The 26,380-nt window shown below is 33.2% G+C and overlaps 2 protein-coding genes across 2 annotated transcripts; both read right to left on the reverse strand.

Annotated features, from left to right (window-relative positions):
* Positions 1 to 1,973: 1,973 nt before the first annotated feature.
* On the reverse strand, positions 1,974 to 4,609 carry LOC145052552 (pfkB-like carbohydrate kinase family protein). The gene is made up of 8 exons (XM_079000375.1): positions 4,369 to 4,609; positions 3,765 to 4,028; positions 3,589 to 3,660; positions 3,365 to 3,403; positions 3,115 to 3,222; positions 2,893 to 2,990; positions 2,636 to 2,747; positions 1,974 to 2,373 (listed from the first exon to the last, which is right to left on the reverse strand). The coding sequence occupies exons 1-8, from the start codon at positions 4,534 to 4,536 to the stop codon at positions 2,125 to 2,127; spliced, it is 1,110 nt and encodes a 369-aa protein (XP_078856501.1). The 5' UTR covers positions 4,537 to 4,609; the 3' UTR covers positions 1,974 to 2,124.
* A 14,183-nt stretch (positions 4,610 to 18,792) lies between these two features.
* Positions 18,793 to 20,487, reverse strand: LOC145052553 (gamma carbonic anhydrase 1). The gene is made up of 5 exons (XM_079000376.1): positions 20,264 to 20,487; positions 19,748 to 19,891; positions 19,530 to 19,655; positions 19,258 to 19,409; positions 18,793 to 19,164 (listed from the first exon to the last, which is right to left on the reverse strand). Exons 1-5 carry the CDS (start codon positions 20,376 to 20,378, stop codon positions 18,970 to 18,972), a joined length of 732 nt encoding a protein of 243 aa, XP_078856502.1. The 5' UTR covers positions 20,379 to 20,487; the 3' UTR covers positions 18,793 to 18,969.
* Positions 20,488 to 26,380: the final 5,893 nt, after the last annotated feature.

Below are 26,380 nucleotides of genomic sequence, written 5' to 3' on the forward strand. Positions count from 1 at the left end.
AAAATTATCGAGCACCGCCCCCCAATAAGCTCATTTTTTCATTCCATTTCCGCGAAGTTCGTCCTTTGAAGTAGCACACCAAGCCGCTGTCAAAGAGTATTCTTCCTCCGGTGTCCACCATTGTGGAACGTCTGCATTTTCTGTTTCTGCCGCTATTGATTTCCCTTTTGATTTTCCTTTCCCTTTCCCTTTCCCTCTCCTACTACCTCCCGCTTCCACTTCATCCGATTGTTGTGTCGTAGGCGATGGTTGATAGGTTGGTTGTTGCATCGAAGCAAAAGAAGTGAAAAGATTTTGTTGTAAATTTGGGATTTGACCAAATTGATTTTGTTGAAGGTAAGGTGAGTTGGGAAACTGTAGTGGCGGTGAAGCGGGATTGAAAGTTGCGCCTTGGTATGGGATTTGTGGTGAGCCTTGAGTCGATAAAAGGTTGAAATACCCTTCATAACCCGCAAATCTGAGAGGCGATGTTGTGTTTGGGTTTGATGATGGGGAGGTGTTTGGATTTTGCTCCATTTTTTTAGTAAAGAAAGTTTATAAAAGTGTAGATAGAATGTTAAAAAAGTTGTAAAATTTGAAATAAAATGAGTATATATATATAAAGGGAAAAAAATTTGGTTTGAAATTGACCGTTTGCAAACGGTCTAAATGTGCAACGGTCCATTTTTCTCCCGTTTCATTTCGTTTCCATGGCAACGAGACGTAACTGACGAGATGCAACGAGATGGGGGTGGTGTTCCCCCCGTTACGACGGCGTCGAGAGATGCCACATCACCCGCGTCGAACCTCGTTGTGGCCCATACCGTGTCCTCTAAAAGACTTTTGGAAACATATAATTTTTTTATGAAGACTAAAGACATAAAAAAGACTTTTGGTTCACATCTTATCTTATATGTAGACATAGAAAAAGATACAAGACATTTTACCTCTTTCAAAACAATCACCACCTAAGTCTATTAACTTCTTTCTCAATTTCATGGTCTTCCGACTCGTAATTTCATCGGGCTCCCCAATCAATCTTTTCTCTTCATCAATTTTTATTTCCATAAACGCCATCATATTGACTTACGCTTCAAGGAACTTTCTCAAATAACATACATGGAATGTGTTGTGAATGTCATCAAGTTCGGGAGATACTTTGTGCGTCGGGGTTGCCTGTTTTAAGATCAGTTGTTTCTTTGTTTTATGTGCAACAAGTCGTCCCACATGGATATGAAGCAAGATAACTTCCACATGGTTTTAAGTTGTTGCTGAACGAGTCCTAGAAAATGGTATTGGTACTCTAAAGCCCCTCGAAGTGGGATGACTTTGAGATCTATGTATATCTCCTTGGGTATCAATTATTATATATATATATATATATATATATATATATATATATATATATATATATATATATATATATATATATATATATATATATGTGTGTGTGTGTGTGTGTGTGTGTGTGTAGGCCTGAAACATATAGCCATTTTATCTTGATTACTTATAATACAACAAATTAAATTGCTATCGACGGTTTCATTAACAAACAATTTTCGTAATACATATAGTTTGATAAACCCTTTATCAATACCATGCATGAAATATCTTTTGAAATCTCTCCGCAATATACCATACTTGTACATAAATAATATGCAACAAACTTTCAAGCATCATTTTTCACAAAGAAAACATGTAGATATATCATCTTAAATGCTACTTCATGCATACTACATTTGTATAGTACATATGAATTGGCTTTGTACTTCCAACTTAATATCTTTGGTTGTTCTAACCTTCTTGAAAGTGCCATTATATTTGAGAAATGAAGGCTTTTACAAGATTCTTTAAATACTTAATTTAGACAATTATACTAAAACATTAACCCTTTACCTATTTGCTCTTTTTAATTTTTTTTTACATCCAAGTTCTATCAGATTATAGTTAAGTGTCTAGAACTTGCACATTCACTTTCTCCAGACATCACTTAATGGAAAAAAAAAAGGCCAGATAATTCATACCAAAATATTAAGACTAAAAAGACAAGGTGATTCTTCACATAATTAATCATAGTCTTTTCTTAAACATTCATCCGGGCTAACGTTAGCTTGGATTCAATTGAAGAAGTCTTAAAAGATGATTTTACAATGAAACAATGGGCGCAGGGAGACCTTTGGTTTTGAATTGCTTATACATCCACTGCCAATTTTCCGGCGACACCTCACCACCCAATGACCGAATCACCGATCCACCACTGCATGACCCAATTATGCAACATTCCTCAAGAGACATTCCTTTCACTAAACCATACAAAAACCCTCCCGCAAAAAGATCCCCCGCCCCAGTTGCATCAATTGTCTTTGTCTGCCCGATCGCAGGAACCTTCACAACCTGAAGTTGTTCACAAATTCACTTAATACATATACACATATATGTATCAGTATCAGGCAGCAAGGCATTTGCTGCCTGATACTTATCAGGCACTGATATAGACCATGTATCAGACAGCCTGACTGCTGCCTAATACATGTATCAGACACTCTGACTGCCCGATACATGTCTCATACATGTATCGGTGCCTGATACATGAGGCAGTCAAAGTTTGACTGCCTGACACAGACGATGTGCTTTATAGCACATACACCTGGCTAACCTCTTTTTTATGCCTTGCAATGCATCCATGTGGACCTAACGTCACCACGGCCCATTGACAGTATTTGCCCAAGACATCAACTGCAGCCTCAGGTCCCGCAACTTGCTCGCCACTAAAACGGTATATATATATATATATATATATATATATATATATATATATATATATATATATATAACAAACATTAAACACACAAAAGTACACAAAATTGGAAATAAAATTACGTGTAATTTTTGTATCACGGGATAAAATGTTACCTTAAAAGTTCGGCGGCTTCATCTTCATTAGCAAAACAAAGATCTATGTTACCCGACTCCAATAGTTCTAGTAAAGGTGTTCTAAATTTTCTAACCATCTGTCAATTTAATAATAAAATGTAAAAAAAAAAATGTTGTTATATAATCCATGAACATAAAAAAGTACATAATCTGTTTATACTCACAGCAAAGAAAAATGGTGGATTTCTTTTTAGTTTTTACCTCAAAACTGGCCAAATCTAGGGATATAAGAAGACCTTCTTGTTTGGCTATTTGGATAGCTGCATTGATAACTTCTATATTGTATATACTATATCTCACCACTAACCACTACAACATAAATATATACAAAGAAAATTAGCAAATTAACTTATAGATAACAATAGTACCAAATAAAAACCATTGACATTAACTCATTAAGAAATATGTAGCAAATAAAAACTAGTTCAAATAGATATAGAAACTTTATTACCTTGGAGCCTTTAAAATCCTCCCTTTTTAGTTCACCTGCCTGAATTACAAAAACAATGTCAGAAACACATGCAATCTGATTTTTTCTTCAATAAACACAGGAGTGATTTCATAATACTGAACAAACTAATTTCAATAAGGGCATTTATGTAATTTGCATTGTACTATTCTGTCATGTATTTCATGTATTGTACTGTGTAATAAATGTACGAAACTAAAGTGCACCTGTATTTTAGCAGCAGTGGCAATGCAGGGACGCATAGTACGATTACCCAATGGATCAACCAAGCAAACACACTGTGCCACGTCATCAGCTAATACAATTTTAATTTTAACTCCAAAATGAATTACAAAAAACATGAAAGAAGAAAACCATCTTTTTTACAAAAGGGTAAACTCACCTGACCAGTATGTTCATCTTTCACCCTCAATCTTGATATATTTACACCATAAAAGCTCATGTTTTTCAAGAAGAGAGCACCTTGTTCATCGTCCCCACAAGCTCCAATAACCCCACATGAGATCCCAAAACCTGCTGCAAGGCCTCTAATGGTGTTGGTCACACTACCCCCGGCTATAGTCTTTACAGGAGACAGATCATTTGGAGAAGACGAAATATGGGTGTTCACCTCTTTTAGTAGATCTTTCAGCTCTTCAGCTGCAACCTACCAATAAAGATATGCTCCAATTTATATCAGAATGCAAAATCACATGGAAATGGCGTATGGGTGATTTAAAAGTAGTTAATGCTTCCTAAGAATGAAAATTAAACATGAAAACTGATCCTCAAATTCAAATTAATGCAATTTCGTATGGAAATTGGAAACCCTGTGCTATGATCGATCAAATAAAGCCTTCATCTGTCCTCGATTCCCTCATTCACGAATGAAGTTTAAGCAATTGATTGCATGGGTTTTGATTCAATTACAGAGGTAAACGAACAATTATAGGTTGAAGACATTAAGATAGCAAGAAATTAAGAAAAATTAAGGGGAGGGAGTGTACAGGGAAGGAACCACCAGGTTCGCCGGGAATTCGAGAGAGAATTGATAAGTCAACCCTTGCTATGTGGTCAACAAGGGCAGCGGGGAGGAGGCCGAGTATCACCGGAGCAGCCTGATAATCGCCGGATAGATCATTCTCACTGGGTTTTGGGAGAAATTCGGCGCCCATAATTGGGGCTTTTGGGGTTGTTGTGGAGAAAGGATGCTCCGTTATCTCTCTCTGCCTCTTCTTGACGAAGCTTTCAACTTGTTTATATAGCCATTAGATCTTTGGATCCACACTGTGATTATAATTGTATTTTCAGTAAGTTACAGGTTTAGTCCCTACACTATTACTCAAACTATATGTTTAGATACTTTTGATATTTTCTTGCTTTTTTGGTCTTACATCGGCTTTTTTTTGTAGTTGTTGGTTTTGACATCCAACGATGTTAGCAAGGCCCATTAGTTAAATCATGTGAAAATTGAAATGATGTAAAGGGTAAAATTTATAACTAATTTAGCTGTTTGGTTGTGATACTTACAATTATAAATTTTTGTTGGAACTTCAATATCTATATGTTCGTTAAATTTCACTCGATTGTCAAGGGCATGTCATAAACTTTGTGTTTTTGTCATTTCTTTATCATGGTCATAGAAAAGAGGCATACAAGTATGATGTGACAAGTTTTTAATAATTGGTTACACATGATGACGTTGATTGTAAAGAAACTATAAATAGCTACAAGCGTGATTGATGGATTAATATTTTCTTCTTTTATACAATTTCAAAGTTAGATCATTCTTGTACCTTCTAATGTTGGTAAAAGATTGTGGAATGCCGGTTTGAGTGATCACATTTGAAATAAAATAATGTGCAACTTCCAAATAACTTGAAGTAGTGTTAACTATATATACGAGTTTATAATGTCACATCTAAAATCCAATAAATGTTAATAATATATTGATTTATTTATAGTTTCACATCTCAAAGTTTATGAAAATAACTTACATAATTTTGATGACACGACTAACTATTATCATCAAATGATTGTTAAAATATCTAATTCCATCATAGTGGGATCCAACTAACAACTAATAATTCAAATAAGTTACTACATCAATCTAGTCCACCCAAAATGTGACTTTCTCTACAAAACAAAAACAAAAAAAAAAAAAAAAAAAAAAAAAAATACAAACACAAACAACTGTAGAGTATAAACATTATCTAAGACCAAAATGTGCTACCTTCCAAAAATGTCTCAAGAATGCATGGCCTTTGTTTTGTCCTTCATGCCAGGGTAATTTCACTCGTAGTTGGTATGTAATATGTTACAACCATGACAGAAATTTTAGCTTCATGACACATAATGATCTGCCGAATCATGTCTTATGGAGAAATATGGTGAAATAAACATGGGTCTTCATATGGTGTTCATCAAAAGAATGTGTATGGTAGCATATATACCTTAGAAGTCGACTTGGATAGGACCTTGAAAGCAAAAGTATTCCAGAAAGATATGTGAAGTCTGTTTGTGATATATAGGATCATAACGTGTATCCTAGTAAAGATTGGGTTACATCATGTTTTGACCTTTAGTACATATCTCTTTGTATTGATCTTGGACAAGATGTTTTGCACTATTAAGGGAGAGTTATAGAGTGTATGTTCTTCATATGTTCTTTGTCAACGATATTGTCCTGATAGGCGAGACTAGGTTTGAGTTGAATTCCATATTGAACACAGGGTCACGAAGTTGAAAGAGAAGATGTGGATCAATACATTTAAAATTGAGTATTTTTATGCAACTTCAGTGAAATATTACGAAAAAATGAATACAAATCAGTTGTAGGGGAAACCTTAACGATAAAACATGACTAAACTGTACAAATGGTTCCTGTGGTTTACTCAAAATTGTCACTTTGGTCCAAAAAAGTTTGGGTTAGCACCACTGATCCAAAGTTTTCATTTTGTTGCGATTTCGGTCCAAAACAATTTAAAAATTCTTCAAATGACGGATTTGCCCCTTTCTATTTGTTTTTTCCTTTACTATTATTATATTATTTAATTACAAAGGGTCTCACCTTCTCTCTCTCCCTCATGATGTCGTATCCCTTTTTCATCGAAGAAAACACTCATTTCCGTTCATGTCTCTAGTCACGGAGACCCATCGGAAAACCCAATATCCTCCCTTCCTTGCCACTAAACCACCAACGTCGTTGTCCCATCTTGATTCGCCGCCACTCCAACGTCGGCATGATTACGCCTCACATGAATCTTTTCTTACTGAATCGAGTGTGTCTGGATGTTGAATAGTTGAAGTAATCTCAGATAAGATTCAATCTTTTAGCCGAGGCTACTTGCTGAAGCTTAATCTGATCTAAACTTGCCTATAAATCAACCTCACCAAAGTATGGTAGAGTGCATATGGGTTTCTTTGTTCATGGTTTGTTGGTAAGATGAAGAATGATGAATTGCAGGTAAGATGAAGAAGGTTCTTCAGGTAAATCGCATCGTCACTCTACCTGTTGCTACCACCACTTGTTGGGATGCAAATTTGGTAAATCGGAGACCCAATTTGCAGAAATTGGCACTCTACCTTTGTGTGTCTAGGGTTTTTTTATTAGGGGTCACAGAAAGTTAGCGAAAGAAGATTTTGATGCCAAATCGACTTTAGCGTTGCTCGAAGCAATCCCGTCATTGGTCGCCATGCTTGATTCCGACGATCTCGATTCTCAAATCGCTGCTCTCTACATCCTTCTAAATCTTGGAATCGGCAATGACTCATAAGCTATTCCCTCCCATATTCAAACCAATCGATTTTCAAGAACCAATTGATTCTCACATGAAATCGATTCATAAAAAACGTTGGTCAATGATGTGGTTCTCCTTACCTTAAAGTCGTCATTTCTCACAAGTGGTCATCTTTGATTGTTTCTCTTCTCCCTTTGGCATTTGTCGAATGCTTCTCCGGTGATGAAACGGATGAACTTAGTTCCTTTTTTGGTTATACCCATTTCAAGGAAGAGGGTAAAACGGTGAAATTCGTTGAGAGAGAGAGAGAGAGAGAGAGAGAGAGAGAGAGAGAGAGAGAGAGAGAGAGAGAGAGAGAGAGAGAGAGAGAGAGAGATTAAATAATAAAATAATATTAAATTAAAAAAAGGAAAAGGAAAAAACAAATAGAAAGGACAAATCCGTCATTTGAAGAATTTTTAAAATGCTTTGGACCAAACTCGCAACAAAATGAAAACTTTGGACCTGTGGTGTTAGTCCAAACTTTTTTGGATCAAAGTGACAATTTTGAGCAAACCACAGGGACCATTTATATAGTTTAGTCATAAAACATTGTAACATGCTTATTAAAAATTAATAAAGTCACATATATATCATTATATCTCAATGAAACAAAAAATATTCCCATGCTAATACGGTAATACCACATCACATGCAATAGGCTTTCTCACGGCATGAATCCGCACACAATATTAAACATGTTTGCTTGTTAAAATTAATCAATAATAGATAGGCATACTAACTACATTACTGCATATTATATAATTGCCGCCGATTTGGCCGGATATATGCTAACGGCGTCATATTGATAAAATTTAAAGATATGATCCTTAGATTAACGAATAATTACATATTTAGTCCTTATAGTTTTTAATATAAAATAATTATCTTTCTAAACCCTATAGTTTGCAATACATATTAATTATAGTTTTAATCCCTGTAGTCCTTTAATTTCAATAACTACAAATTTATTCTTATATATTTTTTACCAGTTTTGGTTCATATAATTTATAATCTGTATTAGTTGCAGTTTTGGTGCAATAATAGTTAATTTAAAATAATGATAGTTTTAGCCATTTTAGTTTTAATTTTGTATTAATTACAATTTTGGCTCCTGTACTATTTAATTTCAATAACTACAAATTTGATCCATATAGCTTTCAATTTCAACTAGGGTGTTTCTCATACTTCGTGATAGGCGATAATGGTGCATACAAGGTGCCTTTAGATTTCATGTTTTAACATACCAAAACGAACTAACATATACAATTAAAAAAAAAACATAATCATTAACGAAAATAAGTTATATTTGATAATCAAACAAACATGTAGATCAGACAACTAACATGTCAAGTATCAACTTTGGACCATGTTTTCTTAACACAATTATGGATGTAAAAACAATTTTAGTTTTGACTTTTGAGACAACAATCTTGTCCCCAATGAGATACCATCTCGAAAACCAGCAACTTGCAAAGGGAAACTACAAAGTAAATTTAATCCATCAAAGAATAATAAAGAACATAAACTATAAACTCAAAACAAATTCAAATCTCAAGTAAAAGTTGAGATATAAGTGTTTATGTTTTTTCTTGTAACCAATTCAAAATCTACAAAATTTTGGCATTTTCAATATAATTCATCAACAATCTATTTTATGATCATTGATTTTTTGAAAGGGACGTGTCAAAGCATAATACATTAGGTGATCTTTCTTTTGAGGCAACAAAATGGCAAAACACGTAGATCCACACACACACACACACACACACACATATATATATATATATATATATATATATATATATATATATATATATATATATATATATACTTAGGTACTCAAACACACCATAAGACGTCGTTTTGTTTGATATATTTATTATAAAATTCTTAAAGTTCAACTCCTAACTTGATTTACTTTCAAGATTTTCGAAATTTCACTATTATCTTTCTCCAACATCACATCTTTTTGACGAACACCTACTAAGTTATATATATTGTAGTTAAAAATGAAAATTATATAAGATGAAGATAAATGTGTAGTTTATAAAAATCTTGGAAATAAATCAAGTTTGAAGTTAAATTATAAGAACATTGAGCAATTAGAATGTATTATATGATACAAAACGACGTAGTATGGTGAGTTTGGGTACCTAAGCTTATATACCTTTAAGGGTATATTCACTTTTTCATATATATATATATATATATATATATATATATATATATATATATATATATATATATATATATATATATATATATATGATATTGTTAGGTGTCATGATTGGTTTGGGTAATGATAACATTGGTTGATCGTTCCTAGGATTTGTATGTAGTTTAAGTTAAATAGTTTGACAACTCTTGGTCTAAAGCCTTATTACATGATTTTTGTTTGATTTATTGCTTTCAGGTAGGGTCATCTGATCAAGTGTCTATCTGATTCCCAACTACATATGACTATGTATTCATTAGGCGGTTGTCAGTATTAGCACTAGCCCTGACTTATATATAGACATCATTTGTTGAAAGACCCTGATGTAGCCCTTAGCAATTGTATGAAGGACAGGATGCAACCCTTAGCAATTATATAAAAGACCAGGATTTAGCCTCTAGCAATATGTTAAGTGGCAAGAGTGTCAGTGGATGATAAACATGATTAGTATGTGTATTATTTGCATGTTGAAAGGAGAGTTAGCAGATCGACACTAGAGTCGAGGTCTTTGTTTGTATGTGTTGTATGTATGGTGAAGTATGTGACATACTGTGGAACTTACTAAACTTTATGTTTATAGTTGTTGGTTAAATTTTTTGCAGGTTATTCATGAGGAGAGTTCGACGAAACTGTACACACGCATTGAAGATATTGGTTTCTGTTGTTGTACAATTCAACTCTGTGAATCTTATGGTTTCAAACAAATGAATGTCACTTAATGATTTTAAATAAAAAGGTGTTTATTGGTTAACCTATTTTAAATGAAAATTATATTTTGTAATTTTAGGGACGTTACATATAAACTCGAGCATCTCCCTTTCATTTCTTAACTGTCGAGACCAATCTCAATTCCACTGGTGTCCCGGAATTTACCCATGTTTATCTGTCCATAAGCATACGGTCATTGTTTTTCTCAACCAAACCAAGTATAACTTGGGAAAAAGTGATTTCGAAGAGTAGTTTACATGAATTGCTAAAATAATAAGAAGTATATTGAAAATTACAATTAAGTAGTAACTGCATAATAGCTTAGGGGGTGTTTGCATGTGCTACAAAACACATAATTGCGTTTCGAAGTCAAAATAATTAGTTTCTTAATGTTTTGAAGACTGAAGTAACAAGTTATTGAATGAAAAATATTATATCTCCACATTATTTATAGTTATGATCAAAATTTTATTTTGTTATACGATTTACTAAAAAATATATAGGAATATTTTAAAGGAAAGTGTACTGATTGGGGTGTCGAAGATGCCCATAATTGTCGCTTATAAACAACTTGCTTTCAGATATTTTATCCAAAAGACGGAAAGACGAAAATCTATTATCCGCCGCAAGGCTCCATTCAGAAGATGTATAAAGTGAAAAAAATAATTGGACTAAATTTAAGAAAGAGTAAATGAAATGATTCCCTGTTGTTAGTGGGAAATTGTATGTTTAATATTTATTTTTTAAGATAATTCGGACAATTTCTTATATGTTTAAAATTTACACGATTAGTCCCTATAATATGTTTTTTCTACGGTTTTGTCATTGTTATATTTGAAATGACCATAATATCATTGTGTAATTATATATTTATTATTTGTTACAGTTTAATAAGGTAATGGAAAATGACACAAATATCCTATGAATTTTCTAGAGTTTATCCTTTGAGTCCCTAAAGTTTTTGTCGGAGTTTATGGGTCCCTAAACTAAGATATAATTTGCTCTTTTAGTCACTGTCAACCTGTAATAGTCGGTTCAGTGACCTTTTAGACCAGAAAAACTCACATTATGTCCTTATAATGCCAAAAAAAAAAAAAAATAATAAGTTCGGGGATCAAATACATATTGAGTGTGAATCGGCTTTAGAAGAAAAGGAGAGTTTTTTTTTGTATGAATTGATCCCCAAACTTATTTTTTTTTTGCTTTATAGGGGCACAATGTGAGTTTTTTTGATCTAAAAGGTCATTGAACCGGCTATTACAGGTTGACATGGACTAAAAGAGCAGGTCATATCCTAGTTTAAGGACTCATAAAGCCCAACAAAAACTTTAGAGACTCAACGAGTAAACCCTAGAAAGTTCGTAGAGCATTTATATCATTTTCCCATAATGTAAATATACACACTCCCACTCTCACCACCCCTCACCCTCTAAAGTCTAACCTCACCCCGTCCTATTCACTTCTTGTCACACCCCAAAACCGGAACGACGGAAACGTTCTGGGGTGGATGACGTCATGTCAAGTATCACAACATATGCAGTATAGTAATCAAAGTACAACAACCATTGCATTAATAGTAATAGTTTTACATAATTTACATTACATAAAAACATTAAAGTATAACAGAAACTAGTATAGATGCAGCTTGGCACAGAACCGTCTTCAACAGAAGCTCCTGGAATGTACCTGTCTAATGCTGACTTAAGAATACAAGTTATTTGAAAGCGAGTATCAACATTTTTACAAATGCTGGTGAGTTCATAAGTATTTAGTGTCATTTTATCCAAATAACTTTATATAAGTAGTAGTTTTAAAGTATACAGTGAATTAGAGTCCTTTCTAGAAAATCCTATATTTTCTTAAATAAAAGTAGTCTTCTACCAAGACCCGACAGAGTTATGTTGTAAAAAGTAATTTTCCCTTAACACTATCATTACCAAAATACGGTGTTTGATTTTAAAGAAAGTAGGAGAATATCAGGAAAATAACATATGCCTCAATAGTGAAGACTGCTGACTAAGGCAGAAAGGAATCATAGACTCCAGGAGAGTATCGAATGAACGGTACGCCTGACTCAGTCTAACAAAAGAAGACACAGACCCCAGACGATATCAAATGAAAGATACGTCTAGTAAGGTCCAAAAACAGTGAACACAGACCCCAGACAGTATCAACTGAATGATACGTCTAGCAAGGTCTAAAAACAGTGAAACACAGACCCCAGACAGTATCAACTGAATGATACGTCTAGCAAGGTCTAAAAACAGTGAAATACAGACCCCAGACAATATCAAATGAATGATATGTCTAGCAAGGTCTAAAAACAGTGAATACAGACCCCAGACAGTATCAAATGAATGATATGTCTAGCAAGGTCAAAAACAGTGAATACAGTGTTAAAACCCGTTACCTTAAGGCCATGAATTATAAGGTAACCCCGAGATACTCGTAACCATACTGATAGACACTAGAGAACTAGACGCCCTGCAAGCGTCTGTGTAAGTGTGAAATTTGTCACCCCTTGGCTTGGTAGGCCGTGGACTGTAGCTAGCAGTCAGGGTGTGGGGGTGTCAATCCCGTATAGATCTATACACACAATGTCCGCTCTCCCTACAAGAGACTCTGGTTACCAACTTGACAACGGAGAAGGCCGTGTACTGAAGATGTGTCTCGTGTAGTGAGATCTGATGTAAAATACTGGACTAATGATAGAGACTCACAACTGAACTGACTAATTTAAACCTATATGTCTATGCTTGTATACATAATATATAACTAATGATCAAACGACCTTCAAACGGACATCCGATCCCACCAGACCACATCTCAACGAAGAAAAGGAAATAGGGCGAACAAGCCTTCCTAAGTCCTTTAAACATTATTTATGTATATCTATACAAGCACAGACATACATTTAACAAATAGGAACATTTAACGAAGTTTAAGTGTTTAACGAAGTAGAAGTGTTTCACAAAGTATAAGTGTTAACAAGTAGGAGCGTATCGTGAAGTATAAGCGTATCGTGAAGTAGAAGCGTATCGTGAAGTATAAGCATATCGTGAAGTAGAAGGGTTTCTCGAAGTAAAAGTGTCAATAAAGTATAAGCGTTTATGAAGTAGTAGCATTAATCAAGTAGGAGCGGTTCGTGAAGTGGAAGCGGTAATAAAGTAGGAACGTTTATGAAGTAGTAGTATTTCTCGAAGTAGAAGCGTTTAACAAGTATAAGCGTATCATGAAGTAAAAGCATTAACAAAGTAGAAGCATTTAACTAAGTATGAGTATTAAATATGTAGAAGTATAACGAAGCAGTAGTATCTAACAAGTAGGAGTATAAAAACATGGAAGAAAACCTTGATGAAAACTTTGGAAAACTTTTATACTTAATAAAATCACAACTTGGTATTCTTTTGTAAAATAAGTTTGAAAACCTTTAGAAATCCTTTGGGAACCTTTCATAAACAAGTTATAAATGAAACTTTGATAAACAGTATAAGTAAAGATTTGAACAAGTAAAGACATTTTAGAAAAACATTTACAGTATCAGATTTTGTAAAACAGTTAACAGTGTAATAAATCTTTGTGCATGCGGGTTATCAATCATATGTGATTGATATGATAACTGACATGTTTAACTTGTATCCCCCCCATAAAACATGTAAAAACATTTAAAAAGGTTAATTCAGGGGTATGAACTCACCTGATGTAAGTGGATCTAACGAAGGTGTCGGTTGGGTGCTTGGTGTCAAGTAAAGACTTGAACACACTTAGTGACCTATTAACATATGATAACATATGTTTACATACAATTAGTAAATATATTACTAATTAAACAAGTACACACATCCTAAAGTGCGGAAAACACTTTGGTTAAGTGCTAGGGGTGTCCCGGGTAACATTTAAGGGTGTGTATGGCTCGGATAAGGAGTTTACTCTCCTAAAACTCACTTTATGTGAGTTCACGGTTGGGAGGCCACATCCCCCATGAGTTTACGGCCGTAAACTCATGGAGGAGTGTTTTTGATATCTTTCAAGTCTCATATGGATTTAGAAGTGGTTCTAGGGAATTTTACAAGGCCAAAGGGGTGTCTAAGGGTCCAAGAGCCTACTCCCTTGGAGTTCACGGCCCAAAGGCCACTCCTTGGGAGTTTACGGCCGTAAGCCCCATGGCTTAGGCCGTGAACTCTTGTGCACCCTCCAATCTTTGATTTTAAGGTCCTTGTTTCAACCTCAACAATTTCTAGTGAAGGTATAGGGCCATTTAGGGGACTTAAACTCTCATTTGACATGGTTTGGGGGAGTTTACGGTCTAAGCATATGCTTGGGCCGTAAACTCTAGTTTGCCCCTCAAATGATGATGTTTAATTGTTCCAAACTCGAAATGGAAATCCCCTAAGTCATACCTCAAGCTTAAACATGATTTGGAAGTGTTTTTGGGCATTTTTGCATGGTTAGAGGGTGTTTACGGCCTAAGCATGTGCTTGGGCCGTAAACCCTCTTTTATACCCTAAAAATTATTGTTTTGAGGCTTAAACACTCCTAGGTAAATTCCACAAATAGCATCTAAGCTCGAAAGAAGGAAAATCAGGACATTTGGCACCATGTTAGGTGTTTACGGCCTAAGGAGGTTCTTAGGCCGTAAACTCCCTTTTTCCAACTTTCATGAGTGATTTTTGGGTTAAAACACAATTCAATGATGTCTAGAACAAGTTAGGATAAGAGGACTTACGTTTTGGAGGCAGAAATTTGCGGTTTTGGAGTCGAAGACGAGTTAGAGAAAGAGTAGAGAGAGAGAGTGGAGCTTGAGTGGTAAAAGAGTTCTAGGAAGTGTTCCACCTTCCTTATATAGGTCTCAGGTGTTGCACCCGGTATACGACTACCCGATGCTAAAGCTTAACGAGGTTTAAACTTTTTACCTGGGTTAAATGGTCGTATTAATATAACTTTATTCCATTAAATGGAATGAAATTTACGAGTTATATTTATTTTGCTATGATAATAATCACATGAAATATAAATAAATAAATAACTATTTATTTATTTGACGACCCCAAATTAACGGAACTTTTATAAAATGGAATATTCCGGTAACGGAAACAGGGTAATATAACGGAATAAACTTTGGGTTGTCACACTTCTAAACTCAACAAAGCAAACCACCACTCTCATTCTCTTTGTATCTCTTTTAACTAACATCATCATCCTTTGAGGACCATCACCTCATCGGTGTCCATGAAAAAAACCCTTAAAAATGGAAGAATCTGACCTAGAGTCCTTATACTTGATCTCAAAAGGACCCTTAAAAATCATATATATTTGTTTACTTGATCTCAAATTAGTTTTATAAGTTTACTCACCTTTTAATGATATCTATTTGTAGAGAAATAATATGATGGTATATTTACATTTGTTTTTATTATGATAAATATGTAAAAGTAAAAATAGAATGATTTAAAAGGTGAGCGTGTAAGAAGATCCAAACATGATATGAAGGGCCACCTTCATTTGTCCAATTACGAACCTACCTTAAATCACGGATCCCTACTGTTTTAATATACATTTTGGGTACCATATCATATGTATTAAACTATTAATAAAATGTTTCGAAATTTGTATATGAATCATTAGGTTGGACATTTAATTTAATGGCAATCGGTGAAAAGTTATATATATAGTTAAACCTTTTATAAAAGAAACGTAATTGTTTTTTTTATGTATATAAGATGAAATGATGTGTTTTTCAGTGTTCATTGAGTTGTTATGAACTATGACTATCGGTAACTACAAAAAATTATGTTAAAACCTACAATCTAACCTTTTATTGATTTTACATAAAAGATATAATATATATATATATATATATATATATATATATATATATATATATATATATATATATATATATATATATATATATATATATATATATACCTTTTTGTCATATATTACAACTTTCAATAAACTATATATATATATATATATATATATATATATATATATATATATATATATATATATATATATATATACCTTTTTGTCATATATTACAACTTTCAATAAACTTGTAAAGTTACATGTATTTCTCTATATCACTATATATACTTAATGTAATATATACTTAATGAATTTAATAAATTAAGTATTTAATATGATGATTACGTATGTTTGATTCTTTTCATAATAACTTAATAGGTCAACCTTGATATATTAAGTAGTGTTGTAAAACTCGCCGAGTTGGTCGAATAATCGGCCGAGTACTTCCTATTCGAGTATTCGGTTCTTTACCGAGACGGGTTACAAATCTGAGTACTCCCTCGATCGGCCCCTTACTGAAGCAAGAAGTATTGTATAACTCGGCCAACTCGATGATTAATATGTATAATATATTTAATGATTTATTATTTAATACACACACATGTGATTATTACTACATATATATCTTACATTTTCAGTAAGTATTCACGAAATGAGACCATTGTGTGTGTGTTTTTTTAGTTTTTGTGTATTCAAATGCATATAGTTTTGTTATATATTTCAATCAACTTATGGTTTTAACTTATGATTTTGACCTATATAATTTCCTTAAAATATTTCTATATGAATTTACGAATTCAAGTACTCCCCGAATGTTCGCTACTCGGTAGCCGGCCAACAGATATCGAATAATGAGTTCTAAAACCATGATAGACACTATTACACTAATATGTTTATCTATTTATCATTTTTATATCTCTCTGTCATCTCATTTTAATTGATGAGTATTTTCAAATTAGTTACATTATGAAAATTGTTCTATGGAAGGTAAGGATATATAATTGTCATTCAGAACGATTTATTTAATTTAAAAAGGAAACATAACTTTTGTATACAACATTTTTACTAGATAGACACCATTATATATTAACCATTTTTTCCATATAAATTGGAAGAAAAACATCCCCTTAATCTTGTAATCATAATAATAAACAAATATTTTCTTATTTTCCAACACTACAACATTTAAAGTTTCTATAAAACTTCTATAAAATTTATATGATTTTCTTATAAATATTTAAGAAATTCTCAATCGGGGAAATCACATACTTCAGTATTCAAATCTTGTAGTCAATCATATCACAGCTTTTGAAGATTCCATAGGCAAAACCAATAATGGAGATGGTAGTGACTAGTGAGTTCATTGACCATTGGTCCATTGTGCATAATAATACATACACCATATACATAATAATGTAATATTTATTTGATATATTAGAACATGCTTTAATAAAAGTAAGACTAAATTATAGAAATTCTCCTTGTGGTTTGATCAAATTTTAGTTTTGATTTTTAAGTTTAAAATTTGATAGTTTACATCTTATAGTTTTTGAATATTGTCTGCAGCTCCATATAAAAAAACCAAATTATCTTTTTTTTTTCTTTAATCTTTTGCTTTTAACAATTTATTATATAATATATATATATATATATATATATATATATATATATATATATTATAGATTTTATTTATAAAATTATTTTATTTTTTTAAATCAATTATCTAAGTTATATAAAATCACATTATTATTTATTTATCTTTCTTTTGATGATATAAAAATCTTTTAATATTTTTAACGTTTTATTGAATATATTATTTGATATTGTTTTTTTAACATTTTGTTTGTTTACATTATATAATTATTTTTTTACATTTTGTTCGAATAAACACATTAAAATAATAACCCGGATATTTTTAACGTTTTATTTGAATATATTATTTGATGTTGTTTTTTTAACGTTTTGTTCATTTACATTATATAATGATGTTTTTTATGTTTTGTTTGAATAAACAAATTAAAATAATAAATCGGATAACTATAAATCATCAAATACAATTATTTAATGTTATTTTTATGTGTTTTTTATTTACATCATTCATTTATATGTTAGTGTTTGATCTTTTATTCGTAATGAACAAAACGTCAAAAAAAATTTAATAATATATTCAAATAAACATCAAAAATATTAAAAGATTTTTAAACCACAAAAACAAAGATAAATAAATAAAACGAAAAATAAATAATAATAATAATAATAATAATAATATGATTTAATAAAATTTAGATAATTGATTTTAAAAAAATAATAATAATTTTACGAATAATCTATATTAATGCTATTAAAATAAAGATAAAATGACAATTATATATATATATATATATATATATATATATATATATATATATATATATATATATATATATATATATATATATATATATATATATAGTTAAAAGAAAAAAGAAAGAGAGGGTAATTTGGTCTTTTATATGGAACAAGGACCTACAGTACAATATTCACAAACCGCATGGATGTAACCTATCAAATTTTAAACTTAACCACCAAAACTACGAATTCGATCAATCTATAGGTGTCATTTCTATAATTTAGTCTAAAAGAAATCTTGTCTCGACATGTTTGTTTTATTAGTACTAACCTTTTTTTTTAAGTTGTACATTATTTTTGTTTATGAATGTGGAGGGAAATTACAATTTTAACCCATATTTCTTTTTTTCATACAATTTACATCAGTAATGTATCTTACATAGTTACATGTTCCATTTTCATCTATTTTGTGTGAATTCTAGCACATTGTGAAACACAATCTTTTTCAATTTAACAACATTTACCATAACTTAAGTGTCAGAAACTTGTTTTTATTTCTAAGAAAAAAATACCCAACATAAATGACAGATTACAATCTTGTCAAATTCCCATTCTAAACAAAAATCAGATACATAAGACACAATCCAAAATATAAATTTTACAACTCCATTACAACAAGTTTGTAATTATTTCAAAAGATTTGCTCAATACAAGCAAAAAACCATGAACATCAAGAATCCAACAACAACCTCAAATCAAAATCATCATTGGATCACACTCGGGTCTACATTCGCCTTCTTTTGAAACACTTTCAAAAACTCAAATTTGTCCAACGTCTTCGCATTTTCCTCAGCATGAACTTGTGCCAGGCTGGCATAATTAGACGCCGATTGGGAGATAAACGCTATCTCTTCATCTTTAAGCTTCCTCAGAAACTTAGCAGGATTACCTCCCCATACCTGACATGACATGACATAACAGATCAGTACAAACAAAACAAAAACAAAACAGGTTGTACTGTGTTTGGTGTAAATGAAGAGAGAGAAAAAAACCTCGCCAGCTGGAATCCTAGTACCCTGTCTTACTAGGGCACCCGCAGCAACCATGCCATGTTTTTCAACAACTACACCATCAAGGAGAGTAGCTTTCATACCAATAAATGCTTCATCTTCAACAGTGCATCCATGTAAAACAGCACTATGACCTATAAACAATAAAAAGCAATTTACTTTCATTTAAAAATGCAATGTTCTAATACGAAAAAAAATAAATAAATGAATAATATAAAAAATAAATGAAAGTAGATTGCTATTTGTTAACTCACCAACAGTAACATTGTCTCCAATGACAGTAGGAAGCACCTTTCCAGGTAAGTTAGATTTTGCAACATGCACAAGTGAGTGATCTTGAATATTAGTCCCAGATCCAATACTGATGGAGTTAACATCACCTATGCACAAAAGATTGTAAGCAAACTTCAGAGATTATTATCTAGAATTACAATAAAAATGGCATATTGTATAATAGTTACAACAGTATTACCTCTCAGAACACAACCATACCAAATAGATGATCCTGCTCCCACTTGAACATCCCCGATGATGGAAGCACTTGGGGCTACAAATGCATCTTTATCGACTGTAGGAGCTTTGTCGTATACATTCATAAGAGACCGATGCCTGGACACTGTGTAAAAATGTTAAGAATAAGAAGTCTTCAATGGTTTACGAGAAAAAACCAATTTGGGGATGAAATGGGTAAACGAAAATTGATCCTTTGAAAAATGATAATCAACCCTCCTGCAAATGCCGAAGGTTCGATTCTCCAGTAATTGAAAAGATATTCATTTGAAATGACATAAAACGCTATTTATTACATGTAATCAGAAGATTATGTTGTGACAAATGATCCAGCTAAATTGGAAAACGTTGAGGATCACATTGGTAGAAAATAAAGTTGTGGATGGATGTATGAACCAAAACTGAAATCTAATAACGATATACACGAGGTGTTGAGGGGATCGAAATTAAGAAATGGAAAATTAGGGTTAATACATACGCTGTTCTTTGAAGTAGTTGTTGCCCTGCAGGCGTGAACCGAGACGATCCATGGCTTGTCCAGTTTCGCGGATCCAAAATCCAACTGTGTATGCGGCTCTTCCTAGGGTTCCCATGGCGACGAAGATCAAAAGATTTGATCAGTGCTTCGACTGTGCTAAGGGAAGGGTTAACCCTGGTTTACTATGTGTTTGTGTTTCGGATCGGGGCCGAGAATTGAACAATCAAAGATCCGCAAACCCTACAAGTCGGGTGTTTTTTATTTTGCAAAAAAAAAAAAATTACAATAAACATACATGTATTGATGTAATATCACTTGTTCATTCTAATTAAATGTGTGTTACTTGTTTTTTAATTCTTTAACACTGTAAAATTTTTTTGAAAATGTACATCAAACACTTTTTTGGATTTTGGGAAACATCAAATAGTGCGGGTATTACATGAGAAAAATATGTTGTTATAACAAATTGATTATATACTATTTGTTTTTATTATCTCTAGGTTCGTTGTTGGCCTGATCAAACTCAACATAGAAGAACAATGAGGTTTTATTTTTTAAACCCAACCGACAATAGAAAAGATTATCCATTGTCATGTTAGAAGATTTCTCTTTTTACCGATGTGGGATTGGGTTTGCACCCAACAATCCTCCGTTAAAACTCAAGTTCCACCCATACTGGCCTCGACCTCCCTTTCAACGACTGTTCATTTGATCCAATCATTTTTCATACCTCCGGTACTCTCAGGACACGTTCACCTGACCTAGGCCATCGGGAAGATTTTCGATACAATCATTTTGCATACCTTCGGTACTCTCAGGACACGCTCACCTGACCTAGGCCACCGGGAACATATTCGATACAAAACTTCAGAATCAACTTCGTTAGACTGAAAATTACAAGAGATTGCGTCACCTACGATAACCACATCATCCGGGCTACGACCATAGCTCCGATACCACTTGTTAGAAACGCTACTGGTCTAACCAAGCTCAACATAGAAGAACAACGAGATTTCATTTTCTAGAGTCAATTGACAAAAGAAATGATTAACCATTGTCTTATATGCTAGCATATGATTTCTCCCTTTTACCGACGTGGGATTGAATTTGCACCCCAACAATTATATTACATAGCTCTTGTAAATAAATATGGGGTGAATCTTTTTTACGGATCAACTTTACGAGTTAGAAGAATAAATAGTTTAGATTGAAATTTGAATGAATTAAGATAATAGTCTAACTACGACTTACACTTGTATTCTTCACAATTTTAGTGTCTTAACTACAGCTAAGGCTCTATTTGGCAAAAATAAATTAGCTTTTAAGTTAGTTTATTATAATTTAAAGTTTGGTAAAACCATAAAAAATAGTTTATTGTACGTTATAAAGTAGCTTATAAGCAAACTTATAAAAGTTATAAAGTAGCTTATAAGCAAACTTATAAAAGTTATTGATAAGTTAGCTTAAAATCTAATTTGTCAACTAGGGCCTAAAACTAATCTGTAATAAAATAACAACATTCTTTAAATTTTTCACAGTACCTTTGTATTTTTTATCGAAAAGTTTCCATCGATTTCATTTGCTTATGTGAATTTCATCCAGATCCATAATGTAAATTGTGAAGTTTTGTAAATCTTTGCGCAATTAACTATCTATGCAAACACAATCTTCAAAATAAAAAAAAAATTAAATACAATTCAATCCATAATTAGAACAATCAACTAACCGAAACAATAATTAGTTATCGTGTAAATATTCTATTAATAAGAATAAAGTTACTTTACATTATAATGATCGTTCAAAACTCAAAAGAATACATCAAAAGTGATGGCCGTTCTCTTAATGATGGAACTATGAGCATATGACTTATTATGAAAGAATAAATCATCTAATTAAGCCCTATATTCTACATATATGTATACTTTATACTACTTAACAAACATTTTTTTTTGGCAGTCTCTCAATTAAAAAGATTTATCCTTACATTTAGGCCAAATATCCTTTGATACTATTTAAAGAACTAACCTTTATTTAATCAGCAAGCCCAAAGAATTGTTAGCCCATGCACCAAACCAATAAACACAATTACAAAACACTTAAACGACATTTTATTCTATAACTAAGGGTGTCTGCTCCTTCCTTTTTGTCTTTATATCCTAAAAAATAAACATTTGAAATTCATCCTTAAGGCAACAACTTATGTCTACATCTACAAGAAATTACAGTTGAAAGTTAGCAGCAACAAAAAGATCTTCAATAATGAAGATATTTTGTGTTGCATTCCGTTCGAACTCATGTTCTATGTCTTGTTTGATAACCAACCACAAAATTCCCACACTATTATAGTATATAGTTTTGATCAGAGAAAAATATACCTAATTTAAATCATAATTAGGAATGAAATAGACAAAAAAAATTATTTCAACATTGAAATAATGTTACATTCTTTTAGAAAAGGATATGAATGCAAGAATAAATTACATGTTACGTTGTGGTAGACATGACAACATGCGATAAGTGATGAGTTTTATAGCATTGTTCTTTTCATTAACATCATTTTAAGCAACCTACTTTGTATTACCGTTGTTTTATACCATCCTACTTTTTTATTTATGTCATCGTGTAGCAATTGTTACATTAAAGAAAAAACAATTTGGTATAAATATTCTCTTTTTGTTATTTTATAGCAATTTACTCTTCATTTATGTTGGTTTATAGTTGCCTACTGTAACATCCAAACTTTCAGGTGAATTAATATGGGTTTAACCTTGAGATTCATGGAGTGACTCGGCGAGTTGTAAGTCCAACTCGTCGAATAGAGTCGAGTTGTCCGCGTGTCGTTAATGAGTGGACTCGACGAGTCAGAGAACTAACTCGCCGAGTAGGTGCTGGGCAGAGAAACCCTAATTTCCGGGATCTATTTAAAGGAACTTATAACCTCATTTGTGGCTACCCTTCCTTGAGAGCAAACCCTAAACGTGTATAGAGAGCCATGAGAGTCTTAGAGGTTAAAACTTGGAGTAGACTAGTGTATCTCTTGAGGAGAATAGGAGATCATCCAACAAGGGAGCTAGAGAATCAGTGGATCTGGTGTAACTTCGTGCAAGGGCTTGAGTAAGAGGTAAAAGCTTGAACCTTTTTTGTTATTTTGCTTAAATCTTGTAAATATGGAAGATTAGGGTTTCTTCCACCATTGTTGGGACTTTGAGTGCATAAGGTCCCTTTTGAGGCCTAGACTTCAAATATGTGAGGTCCAGAGAGTCCAAAGGTTATAGCTTTATTTATCCACATAATAGGTATTGTGGTTAATCATCCTTGTTAGAGTTATTTTGGCATTATGAGCCTTATATTCCATGTTTAAACGTAAAGCTTGCAGCTTTACATGACAATCGACCCTTAGGATGGTAGATCTAATGTTTAGGGTGATGGATCTGATGGGTTTTGAGCATTCTAACACCCCTAAGTGTATATGCAACCTTAGATAACCTTGGATCTATGTTTGTCTAAAATACATGCAAAATATGATTTCCAAGGTTCATAATCCTATCTAGCATACATAGGGAACTTTTAATCTAAAAGATGGCTAGAATTACATACCTTGTAGTTGATTTGATTCCTTGAAAACCTTGAGAGCCTAGCAACCCAAGTGTGATGCCTAAAATGCTTCACACAACACCAAATGCTTTGGAATAACTTTAGAGTATGTATAACACTTGTAAAAATCGGCTTGCCCTCTCTTGTTCTTAGTGTAGCCGATTTTGGTGAGTATCATGTTCCTTATATAGTGTGTCACATCTAGGGTTACACCATGTAAACCCTAATGTGACATGACTCTTCATTTCCATGACCCATGGGTTTGTAACTCTCATGGAGCATCCATGAAGCATCCTATGGGTTTAACCTAACTTGATAATCATGGAGCCTTTTAGCCCACTATACAAGTTATGGATAATTTACATAGTCAACCCATATATTTAATTAGTCATCTTTTGATCACTTAATTAATTCCAAATTAATTCTTGATTAATACTAATTAAATAATACTATTAACATATTAGAACTTATAATATATTAATAAACCACAAATGTTATTTCTCTCATTTAGTCTATTCAAATGCATGATGCCATGCAACCCAAATGGACCATGACGGTCGGGTCAAGTACATACCAAATATAGTTATGGACTTAGACACCTTATCCAACAAGATCTGCCTTAAATCGTTTGAATGAGGAATTTTGTTCGAAGGGACTCACCGACTCCATGGCCTGACTTGACGAGTCGGTGAGGGTTTGTCCTGATAGGTTGATTGAGTGATAACTCGGCGAGTTGGGGGTCAACTCGACGAGTTGAGCTGGACTTTTTGGGACTTCTGAGGATACGAGGGGACTCGAAAAGTCGCAAGAGTGCACTCGACGAGTTGGGTCAGACATGGACTGTTGACTCGAGTTTGACTTCTGTTGACTTTGGGGTTTTGGTCAACAGGAGTAATAGAGACAATGGAGGGGTAAAATGGTGTTTTATCCACTTCAAAGAGTTAGAGAGAGAAAGAATAGCCTTCGGTTATTTGAGTTGTGAAAAGAATATTAATTAGAGATATTCGTCCTTTATGTTAGGCGGAGGCTAGTTCGAGATTCAAGTGCGAGGTTATTTACTTGTTGCTTTCCAGGTGAGTCTTCTCACTATACTTTACCTTGAGTGGTATTTATGTATGACCATAGGGTCTTATATGCTTACTTGAGTTATGCATTTATCTGTGTAATATATATGCTATGTTATGTGTTATTCAGAGTTAGGACCAGAGGGTCCACATAGTTAGGACCGGAGTGTAACGACCCAATTTTCACAGCCAAAATTTTTATTTTCAAATCAACACTTTGGAAAACATTTGGGAAATAAACATCATCATTTCATAAACATATTTCATGTCCGAACCAAAACATAAAAACAACCATAATTTCATAGTACAAATCCCAGAATATCTCGTAGTGCGGAAAACAAAGAGTGTGTGTGTGATATGCAGCTACCGCGCCAGCTCCTTCCCCTTCGCTGAAGAGGCACCTGAAACAACAACTGAAAACCGTAAGCACGAAGCTTAGTGAGTTCCCCCACCGTACCACATACCAAACAACCACATAACATACATATATTGTCAGCCATATCTGGGTGCCCGACCTACCCCTTCGGTCATCTCGACCGGATGCTGACTAGCATTTCTGGGTGCTGGTCTCTCCTTCGGTCCTCTCGACCAGATACTGACTAGCATACCTGGGTGCAGGTCTCCCTTTCGGTCCTCACGACCGAACAATGGGGACTATTTCACCCCTACTACTACCACATAACATGTATATCATACTAGCACATAAACATAACACAGGTAGTAGCAGCCCTAGATGAATATCACAAAGACAATCATCTAAACATACACTCCTACTAGTGGGCCGACATTGTGGCCTTAGACCCACTACCACTAGAAGGTAACTCACCTCGTAGTGGCTACTGAACTGTGCGCGAATCCTCTGACTGATGCCGCTGCTGCTGCTCTGGAAATCCTCCGGCTATAATTCACACAAAACACTCAGTCAGAAACTGAAATCTATTCTTAGGGTAAAATGACCATTTTACCCCCGACCAAGTCAAAGTCAAAGTCAGCTTCTAGTTGACCTGACTCGTCGAGTTGGCTCGCTGATATGTGCATAATTAGTTCATATTAAGTATACATTTTTATTCATTTATTAGCTAAATTATTGCATTTTATGGACAAAAGGTACTTAAAAGTGTTTGAATTATGTTTTCAGTCCAAAAATGAAGCTCGGAAGCGAAAGGAAGCGGGAGAAACAATTAGAAGTTCGAGAATGGAACAAAGAAGAAAAACATTGAAAAAGCACTTACCCGGCGAGTAGGGGCGACTACTCGGCGAGTCCGGTCGAAGAATCAAGAAGATAAAGACTCGAGATCCCAGAGAGTTATCACAATACGGAGAATGTGAGATGGACTCGACGAGTCGATTCATATATATATATATATATATATATATATATATATATATATATATATATATATATAACTCCACAGAACGATATGGGGGAATTCTGGGACGATTCAGAAGAGTTTTGCTG

The sequence above is a fragment of the Lactuca serriola genome, chromosome 5, assembly GCF_051521515.1.
Source record: "Lactuca serriola cultivar US96UC23 chromosome 5, Lser_US96UC23_V15, whole genome shotgun sequence".
In the NCBI taxonomy this organism is placed as follows: Eukaryota; Viridiplantae; Streptophyta; class Magnoliopsida; order Asterales; family Asteraceae; genus Lactuca; species Lactuca serriola.

Coding starts and splice junctions, on each gene's coding strand:
- LOC145052552 (XM_079000375.1), bottom strand. CDS start 4,536: ATGGGCGCCGAATTTCTCCCAAAACCCAGTGAGAATGATCTATCCGGC. Junction 3,661..3,764: donor AAGATGAACATACTGGTCAG/GTGAGTTTACCC, acceptor GACGTGGCACAG/TGTGTTTGCTTGGTTGATCC. Junction 2,991..3,114: donor TAGATTTGGCCAGTTTTGAG/GTAAAAACTAAA, acceptor TTAAATTGACAG/ATGGTTAGAAAATTTAGAAC.
- LOC145052553 (XM_079000376.1), bottom strand. CDS start 20,378: ATGGGAACCCTAGGAAGAGCCGCATACACAGTTGGATTTTGGATCCGC. Junction 19,892..20,263: donor CAACTACTTCAAAGAACAGC/GTATGTATTAAC, acceptor ATTTTTACACAG/TGTCCAGGCATCGGTCTCTT. Junction 19,410..19,529: donor TGGAGACAATGTTACTGTTG/GTGAGTTAACAA, acceptor TATTGTTTATAG/GTCATAGTGCTGTTTTACAT.